Raw genomic sequence first — 12,985 nt, forward strand, 5'->3', positions numbered from 1 at the left:
GTTTTAAACCAGAAATAAACTCACACACTATGGTCAATTATTCTATGACAAGGGAGACAAGAATATACAATGAAGAAAAGACAGTCTCTTCAATGAGTGGTACAGGAAAAACTGGACAGCTACATGTAAAAGCATGAAATGAGAACACTCCCAAACACCATATGCAAAAATAAACTCAAAATGGATCAAAGACCTAAATGTAAGGTCAGACACTATAAAACTCTTAGAGGAAAATATAGGCAGAACACTCTTTGACATAAATCGCTATAATATCTTTTTTGATCCACCTCCTAGAATAATGAAAATGAAAACAAAAATAAACAAATGGGACCTAATTAAACTTAAAAGCTTCTGCAGAGCAAAGGAAACCATCAACAAACTGAAAAGACAACCCACAAAATGTGAGAAAATATTTGCGAATGAAGCAACTGACAAGGGATTAATTTCCAAAACATACAAGCAGCTCATGCAGCTCTATGTCAAAAAAACAAACAATCCAATCAAAAAATGGGCAGAAGATCTAAATAGACATTTTTCCAAAGAAGACATACAGATGGCCAAAAAACACATGAAAAGATGCTCAACATCACTAATTATCAGAGAAACGCAAATCAAAACTACAATGAAGTATCACCTCATACCAGTCGGAATGACCATCATCAAAAAGTCTACAAATAACAAATGCTGGAGAGGGTGTGGAGAAAAGGGAACCCTCCTACACTGTTGGTGGGAATGTAAACTGTTGCAACCACTATGGAGAACAGTGTGGAGGTTCCTTAAAAAACTTAAAATAGAACTATGATATGATCCAGCAATCCAACTCCTGGGCATATATCCAGACAAAACCATAATCCGAAAGGATACACACACACCAATGCTCACTGCAGCGCTATTTACAATAGCCAAGACATGGAAGCAACCTAAATGTCCATCAACAGAGTAATGGATAAAGAAGATGTGGTACAGATATACGATGGAATATTATTACTCAGCCATAAAACAGAATGAAATAATGCTATTTGCAGCAACATGGATGGAACTAGACATTATCATACTAAGTGAAGAAAGTCAGACAGAGAAAGACAAATATCATATGATATCACTCATATGTGGAATCTAATTTAAAAAGATACAAATGAACATATTTACACAACAGAAATAGATTTACAGATACCAAAAACAAACTTACAGTTACCAAAGGGGAAACGAGGGGGGGAGGGATAAATCAGGAGCTTGGGACGAACATACACACACTACTATATATAAGGTAGATTTAACCAACAAGGACCTACTGTATAGCATAGGGAAGTCTACTCAATATTCTGTGATAACCTATATGAGAAAAGAATCTAAAAAAGAATGAATATATGTATATGTATAACTGAATCACTTTGCTGTCCACCTGAAACTAACACAACATTGTAAATCAACTATACTCCAATAAAATTAAAATATGAAAAAAAGAAACAGAAATCATATTTTAATATTTTACAATGAACTATTGCTAGTCCTAGCAAATAAATATTTTAAAATAAAAAATGCCTCTAAGTTTGTGATAATTTGTTATGCAGCAATAACACCAATAATACTACTAATAAAATACTAACCACAAAATTTTAAAATAAATAATAAATAAAAATAAAATAAATAATAAAAATAAATAAATACAAAATAAAATACTAATAAGCTAATACAATGGTATTCCACTTAAAGATAAGTTAGGATTTTTTTTTTTTGTCTCCTCTTTTCCTGCCTTTCTCCAAAGCTTTAATCCATTTCCCCACCATGTAGTTATTTCATCTACTATAACTAGAAAATACCGTTTTGTCAGATTAAAAGCTCCTCTCATACCACTTACTTATTAGAGTTATCTCTTTCTTCCCCCCCTCACAGTTGATTTGAGATGCAGAGATGTATGCATCTTGGGTATATTATATACATGTTTAGGGCTGGAGGATCAAACCAGAAAATACAGATCTTGAGAATTAAGGCAAATAATCTGTGTTCTGACGTAACTCAGATATATTTCATTCATTGTAGCTTACTTATCTTGAAACACAGTAACCTTGACATAATGGTTGAAGAAAAAAGAGAAGCAATGTAAGCATAAATGTCTGAACATTTTAATATCTTTTTTCGATAAACATTACTAGAATGCCACGTATTTGGATCCATGTTTTTCCTGAGGAAAACCTGCATTCTATCTTCTGCTTCCTGATACTGCAGCTGGATCCTATTATAAGGGTAGGACACAACATGGGAAGCATGCCTAAACTTTTAAAGCTACAAAACAAAAGCTAATCTTCATTAATTAGATGTCTAGATTATGCAGATTGACCACTGTATTATTACATGTAACATGGTGAAAAACACTCTTATATGGTTTGTTGATAGTTCCACGTAGGTAATTTATCTAAGCCTTATTTATAAAGATATTGTATTAACCACAAAGGCAGAATTTGGTGTCAGGTAAAAAAATCAGATCAAACTGTGACTTTGTGGTTGATGGCTGAAAGAATGCTTTACAACAAAGGCAAATGAGAATGCAATATGATGTCTTTCTAACATTTAATTCAAGAAAAATTTCATCTCCAGCACAGCTTAACCTAGAGCTACGACATAATGCAGATATAAGTGAAAATATTAACAAGTCAATGATTTATAACTAAGACTCACCATTTAAAACCCATATTCTCTGCCTTTGTGAAAACCATGGAATTGGATTAAGAGAGAAGCCACCTAATTTTAGATTTAAGCAAATGTGGACAATGGATTCTTAGAATAAAGGATAAGTCTGAGCATCACAAACCCTCACCTGATTAATGATTAGCTGTTTTAGTAAAAAGGAAGAACTTACGAAAAAATACTCATAGCCCATAATGTGGAAAAACTTCAAGATCTGGGAATCCAGGTAAATCATGACTTTGTTTTTACCAACTTTAACCAAAGTCTTCCCAGGTGCTAAAGTCAGTACTAAAGAAAAGCTATTACAAAACTATTCTGTTAAGTAATTATCATCTTTGCTTCAACTTCTTATACCTGTGTCTATATATGCCATCTATGTAATTATGATGAGGGAAAACACTCCAAGCTCAAAAGAAGTGAACAACTTCAGTTTCTGCTCACACGGACCTTGTCAAGTAGCCAATGACTTGTCCTTTCATTGTGAGTGACTAATATCAATGCTGGCTCTAAAGAAAGACACTTTTCATAATCGCCCAACAATCTGCTAAGTGAAAACATATGAATGGGCTTAGGCAAAGCCTGCCAGGGGTCTTTGCTGAATGGAAAACAGGTGCTCTCATTCTGTGCCACGTAATACCCCATTTACCCCCAAGTCCAAAGGTTACAGGACTAATAGCTGCCTTGTGGTAATCAGGGAAAGCCAAGACACTAGCCCTGGTGAAACATCTGGGACATATTTTACATACTTGCAACACATGCTTCAGGTTCAATTAAAGTGAGGCTTTGGCACATTTATTAATCTTTTTTACTTTTATCCTATAAGAGGACCCGCTGACCTGACCCCACTATTATACCATATGAGAAAACAGAGAAATAATGAGAGCTAGAGGTCAGTACCTGCTCGTATGGCAAAAAACACACTTGTTTTCTCATGAAACTCCATTACGCATGACTCTATACACAAACTTTAAATAGAGGAACCAATGAATTTTTTAAAGTAGGAAATTACCCTTCTCCCACTCAGACACATCTGATAGCCAAGACTTACATTTACCACTGCGAGAGCCAGTCGAGAGACGGAAACTGGTAAATAGAAACTTGAAGGATCCTTTCATGTTTTCATTTCTTATATTAAAAACTTTGTATTTCCAGAATATAAGCTTTCCACTCTAAGATTCTTCCCTCTATGATGCAAGTCTCTAAAAGTCTATTGTGAATTATTATATTTGAAATCTTCTTTTTGTTCAGATATGATTTTTATACTATCAATTGTGTTATGAGTGAAAAAAAGCAAAATCTTCTTATATATCACTCAAATAAAGGGTTGGATTTATGAAAATCTGCTCACAATCCTTTCATACGGAAAACACACCGTTTGTCTGCATCCTGTACAGAAGAATACAGTTAAATTCACACAGTCATTTAAGCGCTCGCTTTTAATCAACTTTGGTAACGAGACCTGAAAATATGTTAGAACCAGGGTGTCAATCTCAGACAACCAAACACTGGATAACAACAGATGCCACTCCAGAGATCTGGGGTTTTTTCTACCCTGGCATGTTCTACTTGACATCTATGTTTTGGTGAACTGGTTAACCAGGTGTGCTAACATCTAAGTGTGCCACTCCTAACATCCTCTCTATTAAAAGATGACCAAAAAGGGAGATTAGTGGTATAGAATATCAACAAACTGGCTAAAAAAATATAGGTTGACTTCAAGCAGGGGCACTGAAGTACTAGGCTTCACCAAGGGTTTCCACTTACTAACATTTCTCGGGGAACGCCTGCTACCAGAATGGACCTTTAAGGTGGCTTTAATAATAAAGCAGCAACAAGCAAGGGAAAATGGCCATAAATGGATGGCAGATCAGTGTTTATCAGCAGAGAAATGATGATTCAGAGCTGGCATGCTGAGTTTAAATACAAGCTCTCTACAGCTCTACAACTGACCTTAACAATAAATCATATCATTTATTGCCAGAAGTGTATGCTCATGTTGTTCAACATTAAAAACAAGCACATATGTGTTTTTGCAGAAAGGAGATTTTGTTACTTTATGTTTGATGATGTTGCTAATGACTAAGTGATGTCCAGAAGAAAAATCTCACATAAAAACTCTATGAATTTAAAAATGTTTCAAATAGCAGTAGAAGGGAGAAAGTGTGTGTGTGTGTATGTTTCTGTTTTCCTTCCAGCATTGAATATGTCAGGAAAAAAATCATTTGGGAAGTTAACTAATCACTGTGAATTTTTTTGACATTTCCAATGCTTGCTTCCAGCACTCAAATTCTTATACTGGGATACAAGTGTACATCTCTACTGGAATCAAAGGTCAAGGGCGTAAATTAAGATACACTGTTTTTCTCCTTTCTTTAAAAAATTTCAGTGCTTTACTGTAACAGAAGTCAGATAGATTCCATGAAGGTCAAAATCTGGTGTTATAGGCTGAACAATGTGGAAATAATGAATGATATTCTCACTCTCCCCTCAGTCACTCCCCGCCCCCCAATCGCACCCTAAGACTTCTTAGATTTTCGATCTAGAAGTGCCCAAAGATGATGATAAACCAGCATCCCTAGCCTCCTTGCCATAGAAAGCTGTTCTTCTGACCTCAGCCACTGCTGCGGTGGTGCAAGGCCATTCTGATCCCTCCTTCCAGTTGTCCCCTCTCCCCAGGGGACAACCAATCCAAGCGGTCCCAGAAACTAGCTGTTATCTACTGTGGTCATCAACCCCAAGCCAACCAGCAATCAAAATACGAGCCTCTCTGAACAGACTTTCCTGACCAAGGAGCCGCGGGCCATTCCAAGTCTAAGCCAGGGCAGTGAGCACCGGGTTTATTTAAATGCCCTCTGGAGCCCTCCGCGCACGTGTTCTTTTGCTGAGCAATTCTTGGAAAATTACAGATGACAATATCCATGTTTGACACATGCAGGCTGCTATTTTTTTCACTGCTCTCTTCCCCCCAAGTGTAGCCTGATTTGTAATACTCAAGATAGGACAAATTTTTGCCCTTCAAAAACAGTTGTCACTGCCGTTATCTTCGTGAGAGCTATCAAGTTCCAGACAAGCTGAATTATTTTTTTTTTTGTTCCTGGCAGAAAAATATTTGACCCAGCTCTGGACAAAAGCGAAGACGATTTATAGCCCTCTCTCCCTCTTTGCAACATGCAGTGGCATTGTTAGGATGATAAACAGCACTGTCCAATTTTCTGGACTCAAACACTTCAACTCCTTTTTAACTGTCTGTGAAAACAGTGTCATGTCTACATTTCCCCATCCCCAGGTACCCAAGTGCTGGGAAAGATAATTACCTTGTCATCTTTGTCATCTTCTTCTTCCTCGTCCTCTAGCATGTCCTCCACTACCTGCAGACAGAAACAGAAGTCGTTTTCATGCTCTTAAAGGAGAGAATTTTGTTCTGTCATTTTGAACCTTTTAGAAGTGAAAACTTTATTAACATTTGAAACAGACGCACTGAGAGGGAATATCTGATCTAGAGATAGAGATTAGGAAAATGCTATGCCTTTAATTGATGAACATCAGGGAACTGAATGACAGTCAGGGGAACCCTATTTGTGTGAAATGTTCTGTGACAATTTAAAGAATTGGAAATATGCATAAGGTAAACTAACACTAATTTGAAGGATGCTTTAAATCAGGAGATTTCTTTTTTTACCTACTCCATTGTCTATATTAATTAGGCACTTTAAATTTGGAGCTAGATAACTAAGCAGAAAACAGCTCTGCTATTTCTAATTTACTTGTCACCAAACCTTAAGATAAAAATCTATGCCTCTTCATTGATTCATGCTGGTGAGCTATGGCATAAAGCTAACAATATCTTTCATGGCTCCAATTTTAATTCTGACATGTAAGTGTCAACTCTTGACCATCTCTGAATTACTTGTTCATTTTGTGGATTACCTGAAACTCTAATTTTAATTCTCTGTGATTTTACACATGGATTACGCTATGAGAATGAACATTACTACCGAAAGAAAATAAGAGATGTGTTCAATAATCAAATGTGTATATTATGTATATATAACCCATGTAGATAGATACGCACGCATGCATTTTTTAATGGCTCCTGGTTTACCTACTTCAGCAGAATGGTATAGTCATTTTGGATTTGCCAAACAATTTCCCCTTGCCTGGATCAATATATAACTACAGGCATTACAAATGAGACTTCACCCCATTTCAGGTGTTTTATCATGCTTTTATACACACACATTCCATGGAATCCAAAAATTTTAAAACTCTGGGGGGAGCTCTTATTCAGGTAAGTGCTAACTTATAACTGTATTTATGCCATTTGATATAATTTCTTGTGGTGCTTCTATTTTTTTATCCAGTATCTTTATCTCTGAATAAACTCGACAGAATCATGGTTATCAAATATTTTAAAACCTTTCTCCCAAAGCTCCTAACTTTAGAAGACAGAGATAGCTAGCTCTTCTTTCATGTGGCTTTAGGATAGAGACAGGAATATGCTATGAATGAAAACTTCAGTAACTAAGACTTACTAAACAAAGAGTTACATAAACTGAGATAATACGTCAGGACCCTCAGTTATCCTAATAATTTTTCTCAAAGTTTCTAAAAGCATTAACGGATTTAAAAGAAGAGCCCAAACACAAACTTCTAGTTCTCACGAACTGATATATAACTAAAAGCATCTGACACTGGGAAATTGTTCTTAATTTAATGTCATACTTTAAATCTTCTATTAAGTGGTAGAATCTGGTGGTCTTTCATTTGGACACTCAGCATTTCAAAAGACTCAGAGTAGCACAATGTTCTGTTTCCAGTATCGGGTTAGAGTTTACACTGATTTTGGGGGCATATAAAGTAGTTCAGCCTCAGCAAGAAAGAAGGACTCTTGACATTCTAGCTATACTCAGCCACTCCATAAGCATTTATTACAAATGCCCTTGTCCAAGGCACACAGTACTAGGGACTGTGGGAATAGAAAGATGAATAACACACATATACTTCATCTATAGTCATGTCAGCCCACAAGAGGCTGATAATCCAATAGAATTTAAATGGGGGCCATCAGATAGCCTTTCATGTTGACTTTTAACTTCCTGAAAATTTGAAGCATGCATATCATAAATATATAGACAACAATAGTGACAGTGTATAATTGAGGTGCTGTATGCCAGCCTATTCCAAACTGGGACCTTTGTGATGGAGGTTGAAACAGGAGAGGCAGTCACAATATTTCAGTACATTGTGTTGCATCAAAAGAATTCACCTAACACAGCAAGTAGCTAAACTAGGACTCAAACCCAGATTGTGGGATAGCAGAGCCAGCTCTGAAACCCTGCCCAGTTCTAAAACCCAAAAATAAAAAATAAAAAAGGGAAAAAAGGAAAAGAAAAACAAAAAAACGATTGACTTCTCACATGATTCTTTTAATGATTATACTTTTGTATCTCTTATAAAATGGTGTTATAAATTTTAGATTTATATTAAGTAATATTTTAAGGTTGGTCATTATCTATTTTTAAAAAATAAAAATTATATATATTTCAGGTATACAATATGATTATTTGATATATATTAGATTAAGTAATTTTTTCCTAAAATTACTCATGTAGAGTCATATATCAAATATGGAAAATGAAATGAATATTATACTTTTATTCTTATACATAAAAATCAAACAATATTTTAGGTGGTTATTGTTAAGAATGTATTATGTATCTCTCCTCTTCAGTACTTACCGTCGTACTACAGTGCAAGGAAGGCAGAATGGTGTCAGACTGTGCCTAGCAGTTCATAGTAAGTATTCAAGAAATATTTGTTGATAGACTGAACAGAAGAAAACCTCATCTATGTTTCATATCTTTGAACATGCATTTTGGGAGAGGGCCTATCATTTATCTCACAGAACTCAACTAGCTCACCTGCAAAGACTTATACCTAATCAATGATGCAGATTAATAAAAGCAAATATTCAAACTGTTTTCAAAGATTTGCCTGGCAATAGAAAGCATGGATATTTAACTGTTACTTTAAGATTTGGAGATCTCCACTATCTTTAAGTTGATTTTCAAAGATTCAAAATATTATTGAACCATAAAAAAACCAAGAAGTTAATTTATGCATTTCACAGATCAGTTGCAGATCTTATGTTCAAGAAGGACTCAAAAGGTGTACAGAATCAGGCTCTTCATTTGCAAAACCCGAACTGTTCCCACCCTGCACAAGTGGGTAATTGGCTACGCACAACTGCCCCACAAATGCGCAGCCAGAATCACCCAAACACAACTATTTGCTTTTACATTTGGCAGAAAAGTGTTGTGTTAGCGAGAGCCTTTGTGTTGTGTTGTAGCACCCGAGTGAGGGTTTTTCCCCTCCTTCAGTGACTTTTTAATGTTACAACATAAACATCTACAAGTGAGGATTTATAATGGTTTCCTAGTGATGCCTTTAAGCTGCTTCAGAATGTATCCCACTATTATGGTTTTCTCAGATGAAGCTTAAGGTGCCTTGGAAAATGGAGATGGTAATAGCACCTTCCCCACAGTGTTGATTAGGGGTCCAATGAGACAATGTATTTAAAGTATTCAGCACAGTTCCTGTACCGAAGTACTAAAAAATGTGAGCTACTAATAAAAGTAGAAATAACATCAATTTAATAATATTTAAACATTAATTTTTGGAAATTAAATGATATATATTTTTTTTCCTGGGCAAAATATTCAGGGTTCTGAATGACATACACAATTCTGGTTCATGTTTCATTGACACTAAGGAACATATAAAGGGGCACAGGTAGAGTCATGGATAAAGATTCCCAATTAAAATAATGGTTTTACAACTAATTTTCAGGCTTTAAGGGTGCAATGAAATGGATGGCTTTAAAGGCAACAGTGTCTCAGAAGCTGGGCTGTGCTCTAAGACATAAGCCCTGGCCAAATGCAATGAATACAGAAACTGCAAACTGAGCTTTTAAAAACAAACTGTATATATCACTGAAGTGCATTTAATGATTGCACAAAATTGCAACCTTTCCCAGAGAACTCAAGTAACACCTACTGTTTAGAAAGAAAGTGCTGGAGTTTAACACTTAACTAAGGAAACAAATAAAATAAAGGAGTCCCAGTCTCAAATTCCAGCTCTTTCCTCTTCAAATAAAACCAAATAAGTGCTACATAGTTTTGTTTTCAAGTATACAAAGTCCAGTTGCCCAAACATTTGTCAGCAATAATTTAATAACAACACATCTGTAGGATTTCCTTGAGGAAAAAAAAAACGAAGAGTGACAAAAATGCATGTGTTAGAAAAGATAAATTTTTACAAAGTTGGGTTTTTTCCTCTTTTCATAAGGGGGAATATCTCAGATTGGCCCTAGAATTCTTTTTCCAAATTATGCTTTCTGATACCTTGCTTGAAAGCAAGTAGTATTAATCAAACAAAGGAAGGGCACTAGGGAAATCAGAAAGATGTAATGCAAGCAGTTAAAAGTGACATGACCTTCTGTAATGTCGCCCGTCACAGACTTATATGCCACACACTGGAGGAAGGTCTTGAAAGAAACTGATTCTTGGTACTATTCCTTGAATGTAATACTAATAAAGATGACATTTAAAAAAACACACGTAGACAGCGCCTAATGCAGCGTTCCAGCTACATTACAGCCAAAGAATAAGCAGGTAACACTATTTTTAAAACCATAATATTTCTTCTTTCATAGTCCACATTTGCTGAACATTTGTCATTATCATATAAAATATAATACGTAGCTGTATATTTTAAAAATCCATTTTCAAAATGGAGCAAAACTGCATCTGAAGAATCTGTATGTTTTATACAGTTGTATAGGAGGTCTATTAATATGACTTTTAATTATAATTTGATACAACTAAATGCTTTATGATTTGCAAGGAAATAAAATTTTAGTTGGCTGAAAATGTTAAAAATGATGCTGGTAATCTGAACAAAAATATGACAATATGACACTAGACAAAGATGTATAAGGGAGGGGACCAGCAGGATGCAGAAAAGGCAGACCAAAACAGTAAAAGGATGAGGAAAAGTAGATTCGGGTAAACTTCACTATTAAAATCATCATGGGACTGTGGATACTAAGTCCTGCTTTTTAATACTAATCTAGGGTGCACGTTTGAAAGCTAAAATGACAAAAGGGGGTTAAAAGTTCCATGAATAATTCTTAAAACACTTTGTATTATGATTTTCCCAGGGCTAAAGTCTTCCACTTATTTATATCTCTTTAAACAAAAAAGGAAAAATCTTGGTTATGTTACCTTTGTAAGGTAAGTATTGAGTACCACAAAGCCAAAAACCCTGGAAAGCCAAAGCTGACACAAACCAGTTTCTTTTATATGTTTACTTTTTCCCTCAGAAATAATCTTTGAATTAAATGGATGTTTTTCTATGTTCAGAATGAATAGTTGCACAATTCAAATTGCTTTACTCAAAACGGTCTATAAAAAAGCAACACATTTAAATTAAAGAAGAAATCACTGCTGTCCAGATGTGCAACTGTGATGTTAAAAAATTAAAGAAAGAAAACTGTCACAAAAGAAAGAAGTTTCATATTTAATTTTATATTCATAGAACATCCAAATGTGTACAGATGCTTATATTTGGATACATTACAAACTAAATGCTTATTTCCACTCTAGAGATATGGAGGAATTTGGGTAGAACAGTTTGCTTCAACATGGTCTGGAGTTCATTTATACCATTTTGTGTGTACATAAACCAAGCAGAACAGGCATTTGTGTGCCAATGGATGTATTACACGTGCAAGTATCATATGAAATTATTGAAAGTCTATGAATTGAGAAGATGTATATAACCAACCACTCAGATTATTTCAGATCACTTAAAAGCACTGGAGGTTGGGCTGAAGACTTTTGTGGTCAATAAGATCATTATAGGTGCGCCTGTGCTGTCATTTTCACCACAGGACACCTGCACCTCTCAAGATTTTTGATAAGGAACTTTTGCGAAATGAATGGTGCAGTTAACCTGTACGTATAATTTACTCCACATCTGAAAGAATAATAAAACCCATAAACAGGTCTGGAATACACTGTTTAGTCTATCTCAAAAGCAACTGCATGTATGATGGCTGCTTAGTTTGATTCACGTTATTAAGAATTTGACCTTGGAGTATTTCAGCTACAGTAGTCATCAAGATAACTGAACCACTAGATGTAATAATAATTAGTGTGATAGGCTTGCCAGTGAAGCTGAATATATTGCAATACAAAAGAAGGCAGACTAAAAAGAAAAGCATTATTACTTACTGCTAAAAGACTTCCGGATTTTTACAGAGACACTCAAATACAATTATTTCTTCTTGCAGAATGCGTTTCCTTGGCTCATTCTGGGAAGTGCCATGTTATAATTTATTCTGATTCTTAATAGGAAATGTGGCTTTAATGTGGCTATCAGATGACTTTTGATGCATGCCACTGATTACATACGGCCTGAATTCTGCATCATCAACAATAGCATTCTTATTTGCAGTATAATATGCTTTGCTGTAAGGTGCAAGGACAGTAAATTTACTTTACTGGCCAAGAGTATGTAACCTTTTAGTCTTTGCCAGCTTAATATGCAGAAAAACCCTTCCATTAAGAAAGGCTAAATACAATATAAATTCTATAATCAGTATAAGCATCTTAAATGAATTTCTTTTCATATTTCCTTCTCAGTATCCTTAAATGTTCATTTTTATAATTACACAAAGCACTGTGAACAGAATTCTAGTGTTTATTTGAACTATGTCTCCATCTAAAGGCTTCACAATGTATTGTATTTTCGCTTGTAGGGAAAATTCTAATCTTGGCGTCTTTACAATATTGCATGTTAATTTGATTGAGCAGGGAAAAAACAGGTCAACTATTAACCTGCAATGTGCTTTTTAAATACTAATGCTTTCTTGAAGCAATGTTATTTTTCAGGTTAAAAATTATACAAAAGGCCAAAAAATTGAATTGTTTAATGTGCTTTGCAAATGAAATTAAAAGATAACTAGACTTACCACTAATCTATTTTATAAAATTTACTATTTTCAAAGCAAAACATTTTTGTTCATTAATAATAAACAGATTTCAAATAAAAAAGAAAATTATATGCTTTAGCCTCTCTCTATAAAACCAAGTTTCCATTCCAGAAGCACAAATTTGTAACAAAAAAGGGCACAATTTTAAATGTCTCAGGTTTTAAAAACAACCTTAGGAATTTTTTTAAAGTGTCTAATACACATTATCTATTTAAAACATTTTCTGCAAAGCAGGGGGAGGGA

General features: G+C 34.8%; 1 protein-coding gene across 16 annotated transcripts in view; it reads right to left on the bottom strand.

Moving 5' to 3' along the window:
* The window catches only part of MCTP1 (multiple C2 and transmembrane domain containing 1), a gene marked incomplete at its 3' end in the record, with an annotated part of 559,050 nt that overhangs the window by 68,751 nt on the left and 477,314 nt on the right, over positions 1 to 12,985 (bottom strand). For all 16 annotated transcript variants that reach the window (XR_014239262.1, XM_082375756.1, XM_082375755.1 and 13 more), the window contains one exon: positions 6,000 to 6,053. Coding sequence is in view for 15 of the 16 variants with exons in the window: in XM_082375756.1 (XP_082231882.1) it covers positions 6,000 to 6,053 (54 nt within the window). The remainder of the gene's footprint in view (positions 1 to 5,999; positions 6,054 to 12,985) is intronic.

Source organism: Balaenoptera borealis (genome assembly GCF_965194805.1).
Source record: "Balaenoptera borealis genome assembly, chromosome: 2".
In the NCBI taxonomy this organism is placed as follows: domain Eukaryota; kingdom Metazoa; phylum Chordata; class Mammalia; order Artiodactyla; family Balaenopteridae; genus Balaenoptera; species Balaenoptera borealis.